The sequence below is a fragment of the Heterodontus francisci genome, chromosome 19, assembly GCF_036365525.1.
Source record: "Heterodontus francisci isolate sHetFra1 chromosome 19, sHetFra1.hap1, whole genome shotgun sequence".
NCBI lineage: Eukaryota > Metazoa > Chordata > Chondrichthyes > Heterodontiformes > Heterodontidae > Heterodontus > Heterodontus francisci.
In genome coordinates, this window is record NC_090389.1 from 41,393,215 (window position 1) to 41,418,538 (window position 25,324).

At 42.3% G+C, this 25,324-nt stretch overlaps 1 protein-coding gene across 4 annotated transcripts in view; it reads right to left on the reverse strand.

The window, feature by feature from the left end:
• LOC137380028 (microphthalmia-associated transcription factor-like) overlaps positions 1-25,324 on the reverse strand; it is a 335,859-nt gene that overhangs the window by 19,506 nt on the left and 291,029 nt on the right. For all 4 annotated transcript variants that reach the window (XM_068051537.1, XM_068051539.1, XM_068051540.1 and 1 more), the window contains exons 3-6: positions 24,861-25,088; positions 21,799-21,822; positions 18,856-18,951; positions 7,733-7,850 (exon numbers count right to left, since the gene is read on the reverse strand). In XM_068051537.1, coding sequence (XP_067907638.1) covers positions 7,733-7,850; positions 18,856-18,951; positions 21,799-21,822; positions 24,861-25,088 — 466 coding nt within the window. The remainder of the gene's footprint in view (positions 1-7,732; positions 7,851-18,855; positions 18,952-21,798; positions 21,823-24,860; positions 25,089-25,324) is intronic.

Genomic DNA, 25,324 nt, shown 5'->3' on the forward strand with positions numbered 1-25,324 from the left:
GGGAGGGGGGGGTGGAAAGGAGGCCCTTAAGATGAACTCTCAGAACATTGTGGGACCAGATAGGCATGGAGGTCAATGTCAGGAGTCAAGCCCCAAGTGGTCAAGGTCAGTGAATGCATCTTCAAACGTCATATCCTATCAACTGCACTACTAGTCTCTGACACTACTCAAATCACTATATCCTTTCTAATCACCTATCAAGGCTCATGCCTAACATTCATATGCTTCACTTCACCCTCACATGCTTAGCACTGCTGCAAGATTCACACCACATCTCAAGTTGTACACACTGCCAGCTACTCTGTAGAGTACTGAGGGCTCCTCCAGAATGGTCCAGGCAGCAGAAGCGTTGTTTCAGCATGCCCAAAGTCTGTTCTATCGTATTTCATGTGGCAGCATGACATTTTGTATGCATGTTGCATGTGTGTTTGTAGGTTGTGTACCAGAGTCATCATCCACGTCCTTATCTTCCATTAGCCATTCTTTGGTTTGCCATGGTGCTTCAAAGGCAGCTGGCACAGCGGTCTACTGCAGAAATGAAAGCATCATGACTTCTGCCAGGATATCAGGCATTGACCTACATTATTCACTACCTATGGTCACACAACTGCTAGATGTTGAAGGAGTGGAATCCCTACTGGGTCTGGTATAGGTTAGAGCTGATATGTGCTGCCCACAAAGCAATGTGTGTGCAGTCAATGGCATTCTGCAACATGGGGAAGCCAGTGATCTTAGTAAAGCTGCGTGCTCACTCTGCCTGCTTGGCTCTGGCAAGAAAGAATGAAACATAGTTAGCTCTCTTTGAACACACAGCCTCAGTGGCCTCCCTTACACAAAAGTGGATGGCAAGCTGCAAGATGTTGCAAATGTCGCCTGCTCCAGCCTGGAAGGAGCCAGCTGCATAAAATTTCATGAGCAAGGTCACCTTCAGAACCACTAATAATACAGTTGTCGTCCTCCTCCAAGGTTGCAAATGTGGCTGCAGCAGGTGGCAGATTTCAGTGAGGACATCCTTACTGAAGTGCAGATATCTCACACATTGTTCCTCCTTGAGATTTCAGTAGCAGACCGCCCCTGGTGGCTATGGCCTCCCGCTGAGAGCCCTTCGCCCCCACATCCAGCAACCTGTCCTGCTCTTTGTGGCCTCTGTTCATTTTCTAAGTCTTGATGTAAGTCATGCTGCACTCCAAAAGGAATGGTTACTACTGCACCCATACCTGGGAGCAACTGCTTTGTGCAGAGACTTCAAGTCAGCAAAAAGTCCTTCAGCACCTACCGTACCACTCCGTGTAAACTTCTGCAACTTGAAACAACTATAGAAAGCACCAAACACAAATTGAATCCTAGCAAAAGCCAGAAGAAATCAACCAGCAACCAATCTGTAAGTAGCTGATGTAAGTAGTGCTAGTGTGGCAGAGCTTGAGGGGGGGGGGGGGGGGGGGAGGGGTTGATTCTTGCTGCTGAACGCATGTTCAGCTGTGCAAAAGAGGACATTGGCTGGAGCGCTGAGCTCCAAAATGACACCGCTGCTGTCAAATCAGCATTGTATATTGTATGTTGATGTTATGATCTGCCTGCTCTGCATACTTCTAATAGATGTTCACTGCATGTGCACTAAAGTGTGCACCAGTATGGAGTCCAGTGCGATTCACCCCACAAATGTGCCCGCATGCCACAAATGCCATTTTGGAACCCGAAGGGCACCTGTAGTGTCCAGAAAACAGTGGCTAAAAAGCTAAATTTCTCGCCCAAAGTTTTTAAATGTTCTGATAGACTCTTAATTTATGTAGAACCCTCATAACCAGCATACTGAAGATTACTTGAATTTGACATCACTAAGTATATCAGTGATTCAATTTTGTTGAGATTATGAACAATTTTTATAATATGCCAAATGAAATTGACAGATTTTCATTGCATGATCAAAGGATTCAGGTAAACCTTGGATTACAGTGTAGAGATGCCTACATTATTTTTGGTATCCTTACTGAACTTTGGTTTAGGGACACTCATCTCTGTATGAAAAAATAATTTGTACTTATATAGTGCTTTTTACGTCCTCAGCTATCTCAAAATATTTCCGGGCCAATAAATACATTTTGAAATTTGAAAATCCCCCTAATCTCATGCCATGACCTAACCTGCAATTTGAGCCGTATGTTATGGTGTCTTGTGCTCGATCTTCCCATTGTGATTTTATTCCAAAATTCCTGCATAATAAATTTGAATATGCCGCAGCTACCCTTAATGCAAATCAAGGGCCCCAGAGATGGCACAGCCTGTGGCCTATTGAATCTGCATCAATTAACTAAGCAGATTACTATGGCATGACCTGAGTCATAGAGTTGTGAATTTCAACTCCTTTCATGATGCTGAAGTTGATCTACTGCAGAAAATTGGTTGGGTTATGAACACACTCAGCTCCTATATTCTAGTTTTATTTAGAAGACTGGCGAGCTGTCTTATGATCCCAACATGTGCCCGCAACTCTCTGGAGTTATTCAGAGGAGACCCAAACCCCAATTTTGAATGTCAATTTCAATTTGGAGCGTATAACATATGAACATACGAATTAGGAGAAGTAGGCCATTCAGCCCCTCGAGACTGTTCCGCCATTCAATATGATCATGGCTGATCTGTTTGTGTTTCGAATTCCACACTCCCATCACCCCCGATATTCCCTGATCCCCTTGTCTAACCTTCTGCTTCACTGCGAGCATGCTGACCTTCTGAGACCCAAAAACTGGCCTAAATGAATTTCTCCCTCATTTTTCTTTTCATGAATGGCTCGGGCAGGAACTTCAGTGCATTACACTGTGCACACATATACACAAACCTAGCACACAATGACAAAGAAGAGATGTTTTGATAGGTTTTAGTTAGAATTGGAAATATCAAGAAAGAGCAGAGGTTTTATTTTATTTTAAGTTATTAATAGTGCCACTGAGCCAAGACTGACACTTGATACATTTAACAATAATAATGATTTATATAAAGAGTGAAGGTTCCAGCAATGGTTCTTCCAATCACTTACGTGCTATGGCATCAGATAAATGCTTAATTATGTTGGTGACCTTTGGCTTGTGTAGGTTTTTTAAAATTGCTGAATTAGTTGATTTTAAAAAGAAAACCCATATATCTCACTTCAGCAACACTTGAGTTCTTAACTTCAGTACTTACCTTTACTTTTCCATTTGTTCAATATTAACTTTGAACTTTTGTGCACCTAATATTATTTGTTAAGCAAAGTACCTGAGTCGAAATACATAAATCTTGCTCACGGGCAAATACAATAAAAAATTTCCTCTGCTAATCGTAAGCGTACATGTGAAGTAAACATATCACATACATTATATATATATATACACACACACACATACTTGCAGTATGGAATTTGACAGTTAAAAGAAAAAAAGACTTGCATTTATCTAATGCTTTTCACAACCACCATACACCCCCAAAGCACTTTACAGCCAATTAGGTACTTTTGAAGTGCAGTCACTGTTGTAATTTAGGAAATGTTGCAGCCAATTTGCACACAGCAAACTCCCACAGACAGCAATCTGTTCTTTTTTTTGTGATGTTGACTGAGGGATAAATATTGACCAGGACACCAGGGATAATGTCCCTACTCTTCTTCCAAAAATATCATGGGATCTTTGACATCCACCTGAGAGGGCTGACAGGGCCTTGGCTTAACGTTTCATCTGCACCTTTGACAGTGCAGCACTCTCTCAGTACTGCACTGGAGTGTCAGCCTAGATTATGGCGCTCAGTCCAGGAGTGGGACTTGAATTCCACGAAGCACCACACCTTCTGACTCAGAGGCACGAGTGCTCCTAACTGTGCCACCTGAAAGCTTTAATATTTTGCTGAAAATTTTAAGTTCATTGCTGCATCACGAATGTTCACAAAGGTGCATTTTGCTGAGTTGTTGCTTCATACTTGCCAGAAACCAATCTGCAGGATGTGACAGGAAAACTCTATGCACAATACAACCTTGAATTATTGATAGCTGCAGTTTGCAATTTGTACCACAATCAATGTGTACAAATAATCCACTGGCCACTTCCATCCAGAGCTTGTCCCTTTACTGATAAAAATAGACCTTTTTCCCACATCTTTTATCTGAGCTAAAATGAAACAGCAAATGTAGAAAAAGTTGCTAATTGGCAATATTTAATATTCATCATGTTCTTGTGATTTTGGTAACATCTGTTCCTAGTCTGTATTCAGCATATGACTTAACCAAACACAATTAGAACCAATTTTAACACTGCCCACCTGGTGGAAACTGGGGAGGTGGGCTGTTAAAATAGCCATAGTGACCAACCCCAACCATTCCTGCTGCCTTTCAGCAGTTAAACTTTTAACCTGCTGTGGGACACCCACTGGAAGCTCTTTCTTTACAGATCAGGCCCTGTTGACATCACTGAGCTGACTTCGATTTTAACACTTGCATTCAAGTTTGCCCTTAGCAAAAGTTGACCAATGTTTGATGGGTTAAAAAGAGAAAAGTCTGTGTTTTTTAATGAATGTGTGAGAGTGAAAAATATATTTTGATATGTACACCTGATATTTTCAGTAGAGGAAAATTCAGAATGAACAAAAATGTTTTACGAAGAGCAAAATTTTGAAAACTAGTGATTTTTCTTTGCCAAAGATACTGGCAATGGCAAATGGTTGGAAGTCAATTCAACCAAGAAATAATCCTACAGGTAGGTATTATTAATAGAGAGACTGCAAATTGAGTAGAAATGTGTGAATTAGCTCATTACTTGAAAGCTGCAGAGTGATGTTTACTGACAAAATAAACTGCACAATGACATTGATTTTGCCAATAAACATAGCAATGCAGAATCTGTAATTCCAGTGACCAGGGTTAGGTGCTCTTTGATTGGTTTCAGTGACAGTTCAGTCCAAAAACTCATTTCTAAAGCTGTCTCTGCTTTTTTCTGGGGCCTGTCTGAAGGTCCTGTGCACTGAGCTTTTACTCTGGAATTACTCACATCCTACTGTAAAATGCTACTGGAATATTACTGATGGCTAGTCTGGGTACTTGGAATGACTCCACTTCTCTCCTATAATTGTGCAGGATGTAGGATGGTGTGATGACAGATGAAGTGTGCATCCAGCCAAATGTGTAGAAATCACCATCTTGAATCAAAGCTCAAAAGGGTTGACCCAAAACTGCTGTGCAGGTTCTTGAGACAAAGCATGTATTTGGGAAGCAGCCTTCAGATCTCCTTCGATTCTATTTCAGGAGGCTAAATGTTTTGGAAATACAGAACAGAAATCCAACCTGAATTATAAGATGGCTGGCGCAATGTTTAGTGAGCAGCATATCACTTTAGATTTTAATCAGAGGCAAATAAATACCGACGAAGTCCATTTTCTTCAGTGTGCAGCATGATTACACTTGTCCTTTTACAGAAAACTCTATGAGCTATTAAACCGTGAATTAGTTACTTGCTGCAGTTTGCAATTTGTGTACCACAATCAACGTGTACAAATAATCCACTGGCCGTTTCCATCCAGAGCCCATCTCTTCAAGGATAAAAATAGACACTTTTTCCCACATCATGCAAATATTGTTTTATGATCTCAAGATTTCCTTCAAAAGCATATTTAACAACAATAACAACCTGCATTTATATAGCACCTTTATTGTAGTTAAACATCCCGATGCGCTTCACAGGGGTTATCAAACAAAATTGGACACAGAGATACGTAGGGAGGTATTGGGTCAGATGATAAAATACTTGGTCAAAGTGGTAGGTTTTAAGGAGCATCTTAAGAGAAGGAGAGAGAGGTAGAGAGGCAGAGAGATATAAGGAGGGAATTTCAGAGCTTAGGGCCTAAGCAGCTGAAGGCATGGCCGCCAATAGTGGAGCAATTAAAATCGGAGATGTGCAAGAGGCTAGAAAAGGAGGATCGTAAAGACCTTGGTGGGTTGCTGGGCTGGCAGAGGTTACAGAGATAGGGAGTGGCGAAGCCAGAGAGCAATTTGACAAGGATGAAAACTTTCAATGTCAGTGAGCACAGAGGTGATGGGTGAACAGAACTTGGAACAAGTAGGATACGGGCAGCAGAGTCTTGGATCCACTCAAGTTTATGGAGGATGAAAGATGGGAGAATGGCCAGGACAGCATTGGAACAGTCAAGTCTAGAGGTAACAAAAGCATGGATGAGGATACTCAACTAATGTTCAATTACTGAGTAATCCAATAGGTAAAGGAATTGCATAACCTTCACAATTTGAAACTTATATCTCTTTAGCTGCCACAATTCTTACACAAATTATTTGATAAATATCAAATGCTGATGTAAACAATGGCGATTTTGCCTGCGCGGGATGTATGACGTGGAGCCGCTGCGATATTAAACGTGGTAGCTCATTTAAATAGCCGGGGTGGACCACCCACCCCAATGTCTGTCCCCGGCAATGACGTCAGCTGCATTTGCACAGGCGCTGACGCCATTTTTAAAGGGCTCGGAGCTCTACATTTCAATTTAAATATTTAAAGAGATAGTGATTTTAAAAGATTAAATAAATTGATCCTGACCCTCTCCCACCCCGTCCCCCATAACCATAGTATTAATTACCTGCCCTCTCCCCCCTCAAAACACTTACTTTGTGCACCTGACCTTCCCCTGCAAAGTTCACAAACTTTAAACTTTACCCCTTCCCACCATCCCCTACACCAATGAAATGACTCTGACGCCACTGCCCACCACCACCACCCACCCACACACTGAAAAACATACCCGCTCCCCCCTCCCCACCGGTGTTCCACCTCGGATCCCCGGATGGGGATCTGAAGGTATGGAAGTGCCGGCCACCGGCACCAATATCGCTTCGGGACAGACGGCAGGAGTGAGAAAGTAATTTATTCGTTCATTTAAATTATTTTACTTATTCAAATTTGGCACCCCTCGCCAAGTGGAGGGGCGGGGGCCGCCAGGGGGCCTCGCTGCTGCCAGCAATATTGGGCCAGTCCTTCCCGGCATCAAGGTCTGTGGTGAACCTCTGCCGGAGGCATTTTCCAGCCCCCCAGCCGCCATGATCCCCGACAACGGTGGGGGCGGTCTGTAAAATTCAGCCAATATTTATTCAGTGAAGTAAAGGATAGGTCAAGAATTTTTAAGCCTATCATATTTTTAGTGATTTTTTTTTTATCCTTACATGGTTTAAAAACAAAAGTACTAACTCTCACAAATAGAATCTTTTATTCTATGTTTTTATAAAGAAAACCAGTACAAGTTTGGTCTTGTGGGTGGCACATTGGAGTAACATTGAAAATGCCGCATGAGCTCAGTTCACCCATGTCATGAAACGTTAGCTGCATTAATTGGATTTTAAACTATTGTACAGCATAGGAACATGTAACCCATTCACCTCTACTTTTACCAACATTTAAACCAGTACTTCAAATTTTGTTCTCCACCTGTCTGCTGTCCTGTTTCTGCACAATTATACCAGCAAGTGAATATTATCTGGAGTGCAGTTTGTTGAACTCAAACAGGTTTGCACAGGTAAAACCATTCTTGATATTTTAATAGTTTTTAATTCATGTTGGCGTCTAACACTTTGTGAGAATTAGTTATGTTACTGATCCAACTTTATTTGCATAAATATTCTGATTCCATATAATTCCTATTGTCACATACACATAAAAAAAGATCAATATTAGAGGTGTCGATTTTTATGGAGAAATGGGCTGCATTGTACCTGTGAGTTCCCTTTTAATGTTGGGCAGGTTCGCTGGACAGGAGTTGCTGATGGTAATGGCAGGTGCTGCCATTCCTGGATTGTTGTAGACATCTAACATGTTACCAGGCACAGGCAACTGAAATATAAAAGAATAATGAGTTATTCATATTTATTACAACTACTCACTATTTTAAGAAAGGAAAAATTAATTGGCATCTGGAAAACTATGGGCTAAAAATGAAATTCAGCCTGGATTTGTTAAAGGCAAATTGTATTTGACTAACTTGTTTCAGTTCTTTGATGAAGTAATGTAAAGGCTTGATGAGGGTATTGCAGTTGATGTGTATATGGGCTTATAAAAGGCATTTGACAAAGTACCACATAATAGACATTTTGTAAAATTAAAGATCACGGGATTAAAAGGACAATGGTAGCATAGATACAAATTTGGCTATGGAAAAAAGGCATCGCAGTGAAATGTTCTTTTTTAGACTGGAAGGAAGAGTACACTGGTGTTCCCCAGGGGTCAATATTAGGCCCACTGCCCCTTCTAATATATATTAATAACCTGAATTGTGAACTCGGCAAGATGCCGAGCTCTTCCTACATTGCCTTCGCCTCTGTGCCCAACTCTTTGGCTAGGAGTCTTCCCCCTGCACAGTGGACCCTTTTACCTGTCTCCAGTATTCACCCTCCACCTGGACCACTTCCTCTGACCTCTTAGCCTTTCTCAATCTTTTCACTGAGAACTACCAGTGTGACATCAGCCATTACAATTTCTCTGCTCCACTCACTCATTCTAACCTGTCTCCTTCTAAACTTACTGTGCTCTGTTGTCTCAAGTTCAACACTAATATTGTCATCAAATCTGCTGACAAGGGTGGTGCTCGTCGTCTAGTGAACTGATCACTGCCTTGCAGAGGCCGAATGCCAACCCTCTGACACTTCCTCCTACCATCTCCTGGACCATGACTCCACCACCAAACTTCGAGCGATCGTCTCCAGGACTGTCACTGACCTCATCTCCTCTGGAGATCTTTCTTCCACAGCTTCCCACCTCATAGTCTCCCAAACCCAAACAGCCCGCTTCTAGCTTCTTCCCAAGATCCACAAACAGGACTGCCCTGGTAGACCTATTGTTTCAGCCTGTTCCTATCCCACTGAATTGATTTCTTCCTGTCTTGACTCCATTTTTTCTCTCTTTGTCCAGTCTCTTCCCAATTATATCCATGACTCTTTAAATGGCCTCCGTCACGTTAACAGTTTCCAATTTACTGGCCCTAACCTCCACCAGCATGGATGTCCAATCTCTACACCTCCAGTCCCCACCAGAACAGTCGGAGGGCTCTCTGCTGCTTCCTTAAACAGAAGCCTAACCAGTTTCCATCCACAACAACGCTCCTCCACCTGGCTGAACATGTTCTCACATTGAACAACTTCTTCTTCAACTCCACTCACACCTCCTAATAAAAGGAGCTGCTATGGATGCCCACATGGGTCCTAGCTGTGCCTGTCTATTTATGGGATATATGGAACATTCTTTGTTCCAGTCCTACTCAGACCCCCTCCCTCACCTATTTTTCCAGTACATTGGTGACTATATCAGTGCTGTTTCCTGCTCTTCCCTTGAACTGGAAAATGTTATCAACTTTGCTTCCAAATTCCATCCTTCTCTCACCTCCACAGGGCCCATCTCCAATTCATCCCTTCCCTTCCTTGACTTCTCTGTCTCCATTTCTAGTGATAGGCTTTCATCGAATATTCACTATAAGCCCACATACTCCTACAGCTACCTTGACCACACTTCTTCGCAGCCTGCTCCCTGTAAGGACTCTTTTCCATTCTCCCAGTTTCTCTGTCGCATCTGTTCTGATGATGCAACCTTCCATACCAGCTTCCCTTTTCCTCAATCGAGGACTCACCCCCACCGAGGCTGACAGGGCCTTCGGCAATGTCCATTCTTTTTCCTGCACTTCTGCTCTCACCCCTTCCTCTCCCTCCCAGAATCATGATAGGGTTCCCCTTGTCCTCACCCTACACCCAACCACCTCCGTATTCAACAGACCATCCTACACCAATACTGCCACCTTCAGCATGAAGCCACCACCAAAGACATCATTCAATCCCCTTTCAGCATTATGAAGGGACTGTTGCCTCCGTGACATCCTGGTCCACTCCTCAAAAACGCCCAACACACCCTCCCCTTCCCATGGCACCTTTCCATGCAAGCACAGGAGATGCAATACCTACCCTTTTACTACCTCCTCCTCACCATACAAGGTCCCAAGCAATCCTTCTAGATGAAACAGCGATTTACGTGTACTTCTTTCAATTTACTATACTGTATTCACTGCTCACATTGCAGTCTGCTCTACACTGAGGAGACACTGTGTGCGGAACACCTCTGTTGGGTTTGCAAGTGTGACCCTGATCTTCTGGTCGTCTTTCATTTCAATTCTCCATCTTGCTCCCAAGCTGACCTCTCTGTCCACGTCCTCCTGCAGTGTTCCAATGAAGCTCAATGCAAGCTCGAGGAACAGCACCTCATCTTTCGATTAGGTACTTTTCAGCCTTCTGGACTCAACATTCAGTTGAACAATTGCAGACGATAACCTCTGCCATACTTTGTTTCCATTTATTGGCTGGTTTTGGTTTCATTCTATTGTTTTTCTCTCTTTTTTGCTTTCGGACGGCAGCTGTTCATCATTCTGTCATTCATAACTCTTCTCAACACATCTTTCGTTCCTTTAGAAGGCCCATTACCACTCCCTTTGGCCTTACACTACCAACCCTTTTGTCATTTAATATCTCCTGTCTTCCATCCTATCACAGATCTTCCCTTTTGTTCTTCTTCCCACCCTCCTCCCATCACTTGCTTAAAACCTAGTACATTTCTAACTTTTCCCAGTTCTGATGAAAAGTCATCAACCTGAAACGTTAACTCTTTCTCTCTCCACAGATGCTGCCAGACCCGCTGAGTAGTTTCAGCATTTTCTGCTTTTCTTTGGTATTATTATTAATGGCCTGGATTTGGGTAAACAGGGTATAATTTCAAAGTTTGCAGATGATATAAAACTTGGAAATGTAGTAAACATTGAGGTGCAGAAGAGATTTACTAGAATGGTACTAGGGATGAGGGACTTCAGTTATGTGGAGAGACTAGAGAAACTGGGGTTATTGTACTTAAAGTAGAGAAGGTTAAGAGGAGATTTGACAAAAGTGTTCAAAATCATAAACTGTTTACATAGAATAAACAAGGAGAAACTGTTTCCACCGGAAGAAGGGCCAATAACTAGAGGAAACAGATTTAAAGTGGTTGTCAAAATAATCAAAGGCAACAGGAGGAAACTTATTTTTAGGCAGTGAGTTGTTGTGATCTGGAATGCATTGCCTGAAAGGGTGGTGGAAGCAGATTCAATAGTAAATTTCAAAAGGAAACTTGAAGGGAAAACAATTACAAGGCAATGTGGAAAGAACAGCGGGAGTGGGACTTTTAGGTAGCTCTACCAAAGAGCCGGCACAGGCACGATGGGCCAAGTGGCCTCCTGTGCTGTATCAATCTATGATTCTAATGAGGCAGTTAGATCTTCAGGAAAAAAAACACCCCAAAAAGTCCCAGAAAAAAAACTAGGAATTCTTCGGTCAAAATGGATGAGAATCGATGTAGACATCTATGTAGAAATAAACAGGTGCACCTCCGAGTACTACTTTAGATTACGGACTTGGTGGAATTTGTTTTATTATATATTTTACATTTCTATCACTGTGCTTCTGATTCTATGGCAAAGCCAAATTCTGTTTTTGTGAGTTTCAACAGCGCTTCAAACAATCTCAATTCTATTTACAACTACTAATACTGTGCCAGAAGAACAGACTAGAGGAAAAAACGATTGGTGAGTACTTTGGGTTACATCTGAATGATAAAGCAAATTCAAACCTAGAAAGATTACTATTAAAACAATGAATTCAATTTGGAACAATTTTCAGTGAATGAAAGAAATGAATGAGTAACATATTGAAAAGGTCCAATTCCAGCATTCTGAGCTGTTGGCTGAGATGATTCATATTTACTTTTACTTCAACTAGGTAGCCTATGGATGCAAGAAAATGATTGATGGTGGCAGTGTTCTGGCACCAGTGTTAATATTTGTACTTTTTAGTAACTATCTGACATAAAGGAAAACCTTGATGGGAGTTGATGATTTAAATTAAATCACTCTATAATAACGGACCACACTGTGCAAGTGTAGCTTTTCTATGTGAAGGCTGTGGCATTATTTCCAAATAATTTACATTTCATTAAAACCTAAATCTGTATTTAATTTATAATAAATGCTGTATGTTTAATAACTTTAATTTTCAGGAAAGTTATTTTCCATTTTACGGCTTGCATTAATACAAAGTTTGCTGGAAATGATATGAACTCAAAAATATGTTCGTGGTGATTGTCTGGCATTAGGAGGCACTTAGAGTGGCTTTGGATTTTATTTTCCTACGTCTGTAAATAATGGTGGCAACCAAATAGCTTGGATGCCAACAGCCTAACTGTCTCAAGCTGTTCTGCTCCTCTCACATTAACAGCAGGTTTATCAGCACTTACTGCTACATGCTTTCTCTGTAGATCTTCAGGTAATAAAGTGAATTGTGGGGTCAGGCTGGTAATGGCCATCGATTTTGGCTGACACTTATGTCTTCACCCTAGTGAAACTACCTCACATTTTAAAGGGGTTGTTTTTGACAGACAGGCAAACCTCAATGTACAGAGCTGCTTCCAAAGGTGGCTTGGCATTATAAACTGGACTTAGTGTAATAATAATGATGAAGTGGGCTTTCCAAGCTTAAGCAGAATTTATGCAGCTTTGTTAATTACAAATCTTAGCTGTTTCAAATAATTACATATTACCTACATCAACAAACCTTTCACAGCAAGCAAAAGCGAATTTGCACTTGCTTAATCCCTTATCATCACTTCAGAGGTGCCCCAGAGTATTTCAGATGCAAGGAATTGTTGTGAAGTCCAGTCACTGCCATTGTGGAGGTGTGAGCAGAAGCCATTTTGCAGACAGTAATATCCCACAAACAGCATTGAAGATAAACGAGCAGATAATATATTTTTGCATAAGGCTTTATCAAGGTCATTGCCATTTTTAAACTATTAACATTTACTGCTTTTGAAAGTAACAAAATGTGCATGCCCTGTGCAATGGGACTGTAATGGAGTATGTTTCTTCAATTAACTGGCAATCACACCTTAATATTTATGTACCTCAGACTGCTGCTACTGCACTGTAATTGTCATGAAATGAGAACAAGTACAATCTTGAGATACTGTAAGAGTTATCAATTCCACAAGATTTAAATAATTGATTCTTCGTTTCTTGATCTTATCTTTCCACAGTAATGAAAGAATTGTATTCAAGCATCTATGTGTACTGTTGATGCACTTCTTGAAGAAGTTTGTTCAAAAGCCAATATATTTTAAATTTTCGCCTCAGAAGTTATTATGGGGAGAACTGGTTAGTATCCTTAGTGATCAGATTCACCATACTGTGCAATGTGGCTGCGTGCCTGGAAGGTTATGACTGTGGTACTTCTTTGTAGCTTCATGTAACATGCAGCTTACATCACAATATTACACGGCTTACCTGGCAGGGGAGAGAACATGATCAGTAGCCTTTGATCCTGTTCCAGGTCAGTTTTGAGTAAAATGGCTCGAACCAATTCTAGAGCTTCAGGCCAGGGACTGCGTAACACCGTTCGGGTGGTCGTGAAGGATAATGAAGGAGGTGCACCTGTTGACCATACCTTCTTCATTAAGAAAATCCTTACTGATTGCTTTGGATTCCAAGCTGCAGACATCTTCTGCCTACAGGACTTCCCCAGCAGTGGATATTTCGACGTGATGTTCAAGAATGTGGTGGGATGCATCAAGTTCCTGAAGGTGTTCAAGGAGAGGGGAGACCAGGCATTGCTGTCCATCCTCACAGTGGAGCTACTCTTCACGCTGCTGTCGCAACGCGACTAGTTGGTGACAATTCACCTCTACAACCCCCATGTTCCTGTCATGGATGTACTCACCTTCCTCGTCAGGTACGTCGAGGTGGCCGGCAGCAGTACTGATGTCAGGGACCCATTTGGAATTTGGATCAGCAAGCAGCAGGTCAAGGTGACCTTGAAGGTCGATGCCAATGGAGCCATCATCCACGCTCTCTCCATCTTCGCTAATGGGGGAAGTCGAAGCTTCTTGGTCTATGTGAGGCAGCCCAGAGTTTGTCGCACCTGTGACAAATCTGGTGACGTGGCAGCAAACTGCAGCACAGTTGTCTGCAAGAACTGCAAGAAGGAAGGCAATCAGACTACGGACTGTAAACAGAGTAAGTGCTGCAACCCATGTGGTGAGGCAGGTCACCTCTACAAAACCTGCCATAAACGCTGGCTCAGTTAGGCTCAGGCGGCAAGGTCCAAGGAAAGGCCGGGAGAAGGAACGGTGAATGCGTCTGGTGCTGAGAGGGAGACAACCAATCCTCCCCGCAGCGAGGATGTCTGTATGAGAAGGAGAAGGGGAGGTAGCTGCACCCAACACCTACCCCGTGCCCAGAAACTCCTCCTCTAAAGACAGAATCAATGGAAGAGGAGGCAGCAGATGGACAAACTGGTCAGTGGAAAGTGGTACAAAGGAAAACCCCAAATAAGAAGCCTCCAAAAAAGGAACAGGTCACCACCCAAACCAGTGGCAAGCGGAGGCTACCGTCTGAGACAGACTACGGCAGCTCCTCCTCATTGGACAAGGACGGGCCAAAAAGACAGCACCTGCAAAAGAAGTGGCAGAACTCAAAGGAGCTGGAAGAGCAAGCTCCCCCAGCTCCAGGGCACTGGAAGCTGTGATGGGCTCAGCCTGCCCCAACCCCAAAGCGCCGAAATCAGTGAGATGCCGAGTGCACCCCAGCTCCGGGAGACCGAGAGCAGCGAAGCGTCTAGCACACTTCAGCTCTGGGAAGCCAGGAGCAGTGATGTCTTTGAGAAGGGACAGAGGGGAAAGACACCATCAGAAGAGGATAGCCCAAATCTTGATGTCTACAAGACCCCCTTGATGTCACCCCAGCGGCACAAAAACCCCATGAGAAATCGGGGGGGGGGGGGTTCTGAGCCCAGCGAATGTGAAACAGCTTGTGTACACTATGGGTATGCAGGAACATACCCAAGGATTGGGACTAGCAAGGACACCTGGTGTGGTAAGCAACACCCAACTTTAAAATGAGTATAAAGACTGCTTCGATTAACGTGCGTAGCGTTAAATCCACTACACAATGTGTTTCAACCTTGGGTTACCTCGTGAGTCAAAGCCAACCTGCTGTTTCTGCAGGAGTGTGGAATCCTCAGCACCTCAGCACTTACAGGCAATGGTCGCGATGGTGGTTGCACGGGTCATCGATCTGGTCAGGGGGTAATGATTCCAGTTCCTCCTGCCTGGGTATTCTGCTACGGGGAGGCGACTTCACCATCTCCGAAGTTAAGGAGGTGGTGGGCAGTTGCCTCCTCGTAGCAGATGTAATGTACAACAATGCTCTGCTCCGGTTAATCAACGTGTACACCCCGGTTCAGTACAGCGAGCAGCTGACCGTCCTCCAGCATCTCCCACTGCTGCTGGCGACTTCCAGGCGGTGATTTCAACTGCATCATTGATGCAGCTGGACGATCCGGCAGTGACAACAACAAACTGGACACTACTTCCAGATTCCAAATGGAAACAGTAAAAGATGCCAAGCTGCACGACGTCTTCAGCAAACCTGCAGACGGAGCGCAGCGTAGATACACCTGGTCAAGACTGGACGGGTCTGCCCGTTCCAGGATTGACTTCCTGTTTGTGTCCCATGCTTCCATGGTCAGATCCACCGACATCAAGCCGGCGTTCTTCTCTGACCACTGCCTCTTACTGGCCGACTCTCGCTTACAGGATGACTAGTGGGTTGGCAGGGGGACATGGAAGCTGAATGTTACACTGCTAACCATGGAGAACGTTGAAGAACTCAAAAGGGATTACAAAGGTTGGAGAATCATGAAACCCCTCTCAGTCTCCGGTGCACTGGTGGGAAGTGATCAAGGCGAACATCAAAAGGTTCTTTATCCTCAAAGGTGTTCAGAGGGCAACAGAGAGACAGAGGGAATGTCCCGACTCCAGAAAAGAATGCAACCTCTGCTCTGGCTGTGGTTGATGGGGGTCGAGGTCAAGGAGTATCTCCAAGAGTTGAACAGCCAGCAGCCAGCCTCACTCTTTGCCATGGAGGCCTCCAAGATCATCTTCCGGTCCAGAGTCCGCTCTGTTGAACGGGATGAGATGTGCTCACATTACTTCTTCTAAAAGTTACGAAGAGAGCTCTGTGATCAGCAGCCTGAAGGAAGAGGATGGCTCGGTAACATCTTCGCACTCTGACATACTAAGGATTAGTAAATCCTTTTATGCTGGGCTGTACGACGTGAAGCGCATGGACAGCATGACCTCCCAGTCCTTCCTGTCATCTATCACGGAGGTCTTAGATGACAGCATACAGAAGAGTCTGGACAAACCACTAACTCTGGATGCTGACAAAGGCCGTCAGGTCCTTCGAGATGAGTAAAATTCCCGGAAGCGATGGCTTACCAGTTGAGTTGTATTCGACTCTGTGGGACTGGATCGGCCCAGACCTGCTGGAAGTGTATGAGAGTATGCTTCTGGCTGGCAGCATGTCAGAATCCATGAGGAAAGGCATCGTCACCCTCATCTACAAGCGGAAGAGGGGAGAGGGCGGATATCAGAAATTGGCGGTCCATCTCACTGCTTAATGTAGACTACAAGATTCTGTCCAAAGTCGGGTCAAGTCTGTGGAGTTGGTGATTCACCCCGATCAGACCTGTACTGTACTCGGCAGGAAGATCCCTGATAGTCTTGCGCTACTCAGGGATACAATCACCTATATACGTGACATGGGGGTGGACACCTGCCTCATCAGTTTGGACCAGGAGAAGGCTTTTGACAGGATATCGCACACAGACATGATGGGCGTGCTGTCCAAAATTGGGTTTGGGACAATTGGTTCAAACTGCTCTACACAAACATCAATAATGCAGTCTCAATCAATGGGTCAGAATCAAAAAGTTTCCTCATCAAATCTGGAGTTAGACAGGGCTGTCCTCTCTCTCCTGCCTTGTTTGTCTGCTGTATCGCATCCTTGGCTGAGTCCATTAGGAAGGATGCGGGCATTAGAGGAGTGACAATCCCAGGCAGCAAGGCACTCAGGTCAAAGCCTCCCTGTACATGGACGACGTCACGGTCTTCTGCTCAGATCTGCTGTCCATTCGCAGACCGATGAGCATCTGCAACCAGTTGGAACTGGCCTCGGGAGCCAAATTAAATCACAGCAAAGGCAAGGCCATGTTCTTTGGGAACTGGGCCAACCGATCCCTTGTCCCCCTCACCGTCGGGTCAGACTACCTGAAGGTGCTGGGGATATGGTTCGGAAGGGCCAGGGCACGCGCCAAAACCTGAAAGGAGCGTGTAGCCGGGGTACACCTTAAACTGAGTATGTGGGAGCAGCATTCTCTCTCCATTGTGGGTAAGAACCTGGTCATCAGGCGCGAGGCGCTCACGTTGTTGCTGTATGTGGCGCAGGTCGGGCCCATACCCAACTCCTGCGCCGTGGCAGTCACCCGTGCCATTTTCCGCTTTACCTGGAGATGCAAAATGGACCGTGTCCAGAGGGACACGATGTTCAAACCTCTGGATAAAGGGGGAAAAAAACATACCCAACGTCGCCCTCATCCTGATGACTACCTTCGTGTGCGGCTGTATCAAGCTGTGCGTACAGTCCCAGTACGCAAACACCAAGTGTCACTACGTGTTGAGGTTTCATCCGTCCCCGGTGTTGCAAAGGATGGGTCTGGCCACATTTCCGCAGAACACTCCATCCAGTTAGACCGTACCGTACCACCTATCCTTCGTGGAAAAGTTTGTACAGAAAAACACCTTTGACCACCAATACATCAGACAGTGGTCTGCACAGAATGTCCTCAAGGCCCTACGGGAAATGGAGATGGTGGATCCTGTAGGATGCTTCCCCGTGCAGACAGCCAAAGTCATTTGGCAGAATGCCTCATCACCAGAACTTTCAAACAAGCACCAAGATGTGGCTTGGCTGGTGGTGAGAAGGGTCCTCCCCATCAGATCCTTCCTGCACGCCCGGAATCTCACCGCCTCCGCATGCTGCCCTCGAGGTGGCTGTGGTGGGCAAGAGACTGCTGCCCACCTCCTTCTGGAATGTGCCTTTGTAAAGCAGGTGTGGAAAGAGATGCAGTGGTTTTTTGTTGAGGTTCATCCCAAGCAGCTCTGTAACACAGGAGTCTGTGCTCTATGGGCTGTTTCCAGGGACTGCTGCAGGAGGACCATCGGTGAAAGATGCTCATTGGTCTGCCCGAAACTTGCTGGTCTTCCAGCTCAAAGAGTTGTCCACGACAGAGTGTTGCAGACTGGCACATTCCAAGGTCCAGGACTACGTGCTGAGGGACGCACAAAGCTTGGGGCAGCCGCTGCAAAAGCTCAATGGGGAAAGACCACTGTGTAAGCTCCTCCTGCCATCGTGAACCAAAAGGCTGAACCCATGGAAAATCCCTCAGGCTGTATACACCAAATATGGGTTTGCTGTAAAATGTATATTGCATGTAAAATGGAATGGAAGGGTTGTGAGGCAACTCACTCCTGTATTGAAGAAAACTAATTTCCTTTGCACTTTCTGGAATGTCAACTTGGTGCTGTTTTGAATTGTTTTGTAATGTATTTTCTTACAGATTTTATGAATAAAGTATATTTTGGAGACAAAAGAAGTATTGAAAAAAATTACAGGGGTTACATACACATTAGAAATTTAGAGTGAGCTCACAGACACAACAGAACTGGCCCAATCTTAGCTTAGTGAATTCTACACATGAAACAGTTAAGAAAAAAGTTCTGATAACTCCACCATTTTTTTTTTAATCTAGACTGACCCTCCTTGATTCTACTCACCCTGAGAGGAAGAAGTAGGCATGAGGGAGGGAGCTACATGGGAAAAGTTACAGAAAAGGAGAGGGAAAAAATATCAGAATCAAAATTGATAGAGGTACAAAATTACCGTATTAGCCATTGGAATTCCTGGATCCATCAGTCCAAGTATATCATCATTATAACTTGACTCCAGGCTAATAATGTCATCAATGACATCATCCATCTATGACAGCCAGCAGAAAAAAAAGTGTAAGAAACAAACAGAAGCAAAGGGCCTCAGATCTGCCTCGACATAGTGATTTTTAATTTTAAACGTCTTTGATTTATTCATAGTAATATCATTGTTCTAGCAGATTCAATTATAGCCTTGGGAGAAAAATGTGAGATCACACTAAACCTCCTTTTCTCAGCTTAGAACTCGTTAAAATTATCACCATCACAGCCATCTGTCACATTAGTGTTCTTTTCATGAGCAGAAGACTATAAATCTAAATTTAACACAAAGGCAAAATACTGCGAATGCTGGAAATCTGAAACAAAAACTGAAAATGCTGGAAATACTGAGCAGATCAGGCAGCATCTGTGGAGAGAAAAAGAGAGTTACAGTTTCAGGTCCGTGTGACCTTTCATCAGATGATTAAATGCATTCTGATGAAAGGTCACATGGACCTGAAACATTAAATCTAATTTTAACATGGCGTATCAGTCATCAGGGTTTGCAAAATCATTATTGCTCAGCATTCCCAACAAACTGCTACTTTTCTCCTTGCAAAAAACTGTGATGGTGAAGTGAGTTTCAAACATGGGATAGATTTTCATCTTTGCCACAATAATCTGTGTCAGCAACTAGAATAGAATTTGACCAGTTTTCATTCCATTGATTTCAACTGGCAGAGAATTTAATTCTCAGTCTGGGCTAGATTCAAACTTATGTCCCAAAGGTGAAAGGCGGTAGTAGGTAATTTTCAAACCTGAACTATGAAGCCGAAGGTGTATGAAAACAGCTGAAAATGGGTCAGTTGGTCCGAAAAGGCAACACCCAGCCCCCTGTTATATGATAACAACTTGCATTATCGCAAGGTACTTCACAGAGGGGTAAAAGAAAATTGCTACTAAGCCAAAGGAAGATTCAGAAGGGTGACCAAATTGTCATGAAAGAGGTGGATTTTAAGGAACGTCTTAAGTGAGGAAAAAAAGATGGTGAAGCAGAACGGGAAATTCCAGGGACTGGGACAAGTCAAGTCAAGGAAGGGGTGGGGTGAGTGGGGAAGGGAAAGGCACGACACCAGAGTGAGAGGAGCAGAGTGCATAGAGGAGTTGTAGAAGATTACAGGGGGAGGGAGGGTTATGGCCACAGTGGAATTAAAAGACAAGGATAATCATTTTATTTTGAAATTCTACCCTCTGTAAACTTGAGGTCATTCAAAACTCTGCTGCCCATGTCCTTACTCACACCAAGTCCTGTTCACTCATCGACTCCATGCTTGCTGACCTACATTGGTTCCCAATCAAGCAATGCCTCGATTTTAAAATTCTCATCCTTGTTCTCAAATCCCTCCATGACCTCACCCCTCCCGATGTCTGTACTCTCCAACAGCCCCACAACCTCCAAGATATCTGCATTCTTCTAATTTTGACCTCTTAAGTATTCTTGATTTTAATTGCTCCACCATTGATAGATGTGCCTTTAACAGCCTAGGCCCAAAGCTCTGGAATTCCCTCCCTAATCCTCCCTGCCTCTCTAACTCTCTTTCCTCCTTTAAGGCACTCTTTAAAACTTACCTCTTTGACTAAGCATCTCGCCATCTGGCGTAATATAGCCTATTGCGGCTCAGTGTTAGATTTCACTTTATAACGCTCCTGTCATGCTAAAGATGTTATATAAATACAAGTTGTTGTTGTTTGAAGCATCAGGAGTCAATGTAGGGTCAGAGGCCAGAGCCTTTCACAGCGACGGATTGATAAATGCTCAATCTGAGCTGTCCTGGTCTCCCATCCTCTGTATCCTATCCAGTCATGAGTGGTCCCTGCCCCATGGCCTCCAACTCAAAGCGAGATACATCTGGTCAGAGGGCAACTCTGCACCACCACACAAATATTAAAGCACAGTCCCTAAGTCTCACCACAATATTCAACACAAACCCAGATTTCCCCAATCTGTACATTTTCAAAAAATAACCTATCACATTCGTAAACATATGATCACCCACGATTTCCCACCCTCCCAACAGCTGAGCTCATGACAGAAAATATGAATTGTGCTGACAGGTTGCCCTTGATATTGAAATGTGGCCTGATCATGAAAATCAGTTAGGCTTCTTGATGACATTATCAGGCGGCAGTCATGGATGCCCCATTCACCACCCATCCAATATACGCTGCCAAACCAACATCAGTCCCAAATGAAACAATCAACAGTTCTGATGAAAGGTCATCGACCTGAAACATTAACTCTGTTTCTCTCCTACAGATGCTGGCTGAGCTGCTGAGTATTTCCAACTTTGTTTTTTTATCACATATATAGTTATTTCTTTTAACAATATATACTTTGTGATATGAAATGGCAAAAATGAAATAATTATTGATTTTAACAAATTTGTACAATGCAATTCATGCAATGCAATGCAACAGATCATCAGTGAAACATTAACTCTGTTTCTCTCCTACAGATGCTGGCTGAGCTGCTGAGTATTTCCAACTTTGTTTTTTATCACATATATAGTTATTTCTTTTAACAATATATACTTTGTGATATGAAATGGCAAAAATGAAATAATTATTGATTTTAACAAATTTGTACAATGCAATTCATGCAATGCAATGCAACAGATCATCAGTGAAACATTAACTCTGTTTCTCTCCTACAGATGCTGGCTGAGCTGCTGAGTATTTCCAACTTTGTTTTTTATCACATATATAGTTATTTCTTTTAACAATATATACTTTGTGATATGAAATGGCAAAAATGAAATAATTATTGATTTTAACAAATTTGTACAATGCAATTCATGCAATGCAATGCAACAGATCATCAGTGAAACATTAGTGTTTGCAAGTTTCTTTTTATTACCATTTTCATTTCTGGCAACCAGACCTGTAAAAGAAAAAAAAAGAAAAATATTAGGTATTCCACAAAATCTCTAAAGAGTGTGTGCCTTGTCCAGGAATGATGCATAATTAGATTCTAGTACAAACTCAGATAATTGATGTTTAATAGTCCCTAGCAGGACTTCCAAGAAATAAAGCTCAACACAATAAAGGTATAAACAATCCTTTAGAAGCCTTGGACAGAGGAACTGAATGAGTGCATTAAATTATTTTTTAAAAGGAGATGACTAATTGAGGACACAATACCGTAACCTACTTTCTGATGTGTCACTTCAGGAGCTACGATAATGCTTAATTTTAAGAAAGCATGAAGAAACTGACATTTTTGATACACAGAGGAAAATAGAGCAGTGGATAAGGTGTAACATTTGTCCATACACTGCACAATTGTGGTGCTATGAGCAACGAGAACTATGGTCTGGAGTTTTTGCTAAGTTACACTGTCTTCAAAGCAATTCTTCAATAATTGGCCAAACCAGCGCAAAAGATCAAGAAATTATACCCAGCACAAATCAAGTTTCTGCAATCTTTTGTGCTCGAGGCTGGTCCCACTCACAAACCTAGCCACACCCCCAGATTAGATGAATCACCACTGAGAGTTTCTACTAACTGCCCCACTTTCCGGGCCTTCAAGGAAGCTCTTAAATTTAAGCCTATTTTTAGGCACAGGAACAGGAATAGACATGTTTTAAAATATGTTGAAGATTTAAAAAAATTTACTAGGAAACTGACTAATGTACATCGATGTAACTAGCAAATGGTTCTGTGTAGTTTTTAAAGTAATTTTCAGCTATTTTCAATCTGAATACTCATAGTTGGTAGACTAGACATTGATTAAAAATGCTTATTTTGTGATTTGCAGCTCCAGTAATCAAACTGCACCAAGTTACCATTCATATGGAATACATCAAGGAATATATTTTAAAGCAAAGATGTATTTTTTTTTAAAGTTATGTCCTAAAACTCTGCCTGATTCTGCTGGTTCATGGCAGATTTCACATTCAACATTATGCAAATGACTTTGAGGAAAAAAAGAACACTTCCAGAAACTGGAGCAATTTTGGGTGCAATGTGCACCCGGATTGCCGATTGCATGTATAAATGAATCTGAATAAGCTGTGTTAATTCCTGTTAAATGTTGCAGTATGATACAACATTAACAAGTTTGAAATAAACACTACACTCACCTACCACAAATAGTGCAGGAGTGGGTCTTCAGACACCAAACCCATCTTTGTGCAGAAAAGTGTAGAGTGGTGATCCATAAATAAATAAAGGATCCTCACCAGCATTTTCAATTTGTTTATTCTGGTTCTAATCTTTGTTGGCTTGCACCTGTTGCACAAAACAGTCCTTTCTGTTCATTTGATTTAAACTATATATTGTGTCATGTCAACTGGTCTATGAGGCCATTTATGACTTTTGGTAAAGTTAGCACTGGCTTCAATTATATTGTAAGTAAATCCCCGATAGTAGTGTTTTCATGCCACTACCCGTCTTCAGATGGGGTGCTACCCAAGTTACAAGTCCTGGATTAAGAACAACATATTTCATAGATGACAGCATATCTATCGGCACCAAATGATGCCTGTGCTGGTAAGCACTTAATAACCAGTATTTTTAAGTTAAGATACAAAAGCACTTTTGTACTGTAACAAAACATTTATTTTTGATTTTCAAACTAGCCGTGGAGGACATGGTGTATTAATTTACTTCTTGAAAATGTTAAACATTCTGTGTATTTAGATTAACAGAATGGATATTGTATTTTTAATAATCTGCCATTTTTCATCATCCGTTTTCACTCATTTCTCACGAACAATACTACTTGACACATGTATATGTTGCTTTTCCCATAAAAACACAATGGATTACATTTTCATTGTTAGTCTACATTTTATAATTTATTGGTTGCAATTAGGCTTAGTTATTATTTGCAATTGTTACTACAAGAGAGATTAAATACTGCAGAGAACGCTTTTTATTGGGGAGTGGGGGACCAGATTAGAACGTAATCTGCAATCTCATTTTTGGCTGCCCTTAGAAAGGATGCATTATTTTCTGATGGAAATATTCAGCACATTGATAAATATCATATTTAGATTTAAATTGTGAAAATGTTAGGCCTCCAAAAATACCATTTTCATCTTAGGACAAGTAAACTCCACTGGCAAATGTTCTGCAAAGTGATTATAATGTGTTTGCACCTATAATTTGAAAAAAATATAGACTGGTGGGCACAAGTCAGCTTGGACTACCCACATGCTACAGCAATGATGAAGTACTTGGAATGGGTTGGTCAGATAACAGTAAATCATGGTGAGATGTAAAGAGTAATTACACTATACTCTTATATTTCGTGAGGATAGACTTATAAATAATGTAATTTATTGTAATGTCACACCCTCAAGCAGTCAATTGTGCCAGTACTGGCACAATAACAGACATAATAGTAACAGTAAACTTATCATGTGTAACCCTGTGAGATTTGGTGTGTGGATAACAGTGTCAACGTAGATGGGTTAGGGTCACAATGTTTCAAGGTGACTAAAATCCTGAGGCAGTTTCAATAATTATTTTTTTTTTACATTTGACATAAATTAACATAATTTTGTTCTTATAACATATGCTCATTATTTTACTTTGCTAGCAGTAGAATCACTACATTCACTAAGCGATTACATCTGTAATATATTGAGTTATGCTGCTCCATAAAAGAGTCATCTTCACCTTTGTGCCTCCACAAATGTACAAATTTGATTTTAACCTTTCACAACATTCTCATGCTTGAAGTTCAAATAGACAAAATACTATTAACTGACATAAAAGTCACAACCATTTTATCAAACAGCAAAAAAGTACAAAATGATCAAAGTAATTTTACCTGAAGTATGCAGAACAGATTTTAAAAGCTGAATTGAAAAAACCCACTGAGCTTCATGTTTTAAGTTGATCATACTTTGTGTAATTATTTACTTTTAACTTCTAACTCAATGTTATCCAAACAAAAAATTCTAGGATTACCTCTTTTTCACAGTTTGTGCTGATGTTTAGCATGGCCATTGGGCTGTTAGGTGCACTGCTTCCAGTTCCTGGAGGCATGGCATGATCGCTTGGTTGGTTAGAACAGGGCATGCTTAAGGCCTGGTTTGTCAGCTTGTTGCCCAAGGTGGTTGACAGATACTGCTTTACCTGCTGCCTTTGGGCTTGCTGAATGTGGTATTTGGTTGGATTTTCAAGGTGGGTTTGCACCTATATGTAGAACAGAATTTAAAAAAAAGCATCAATCCTATGTTCTTATTAGTCGCTATCATTAAAGCGTAACATCATGCACAGTATAATGAAAGCCTGAGTGTCATTATGAAGTTCTTCCTGGCAAAGAAGCGAGACTTTCTTGTGAACAAATGAAACAATAGAAAGCATCCAAAATGGCGAGAGAAATACAAGACCACTTCCCCTTTACAAAAGTAGTGTCGGAAGAAGCCTTG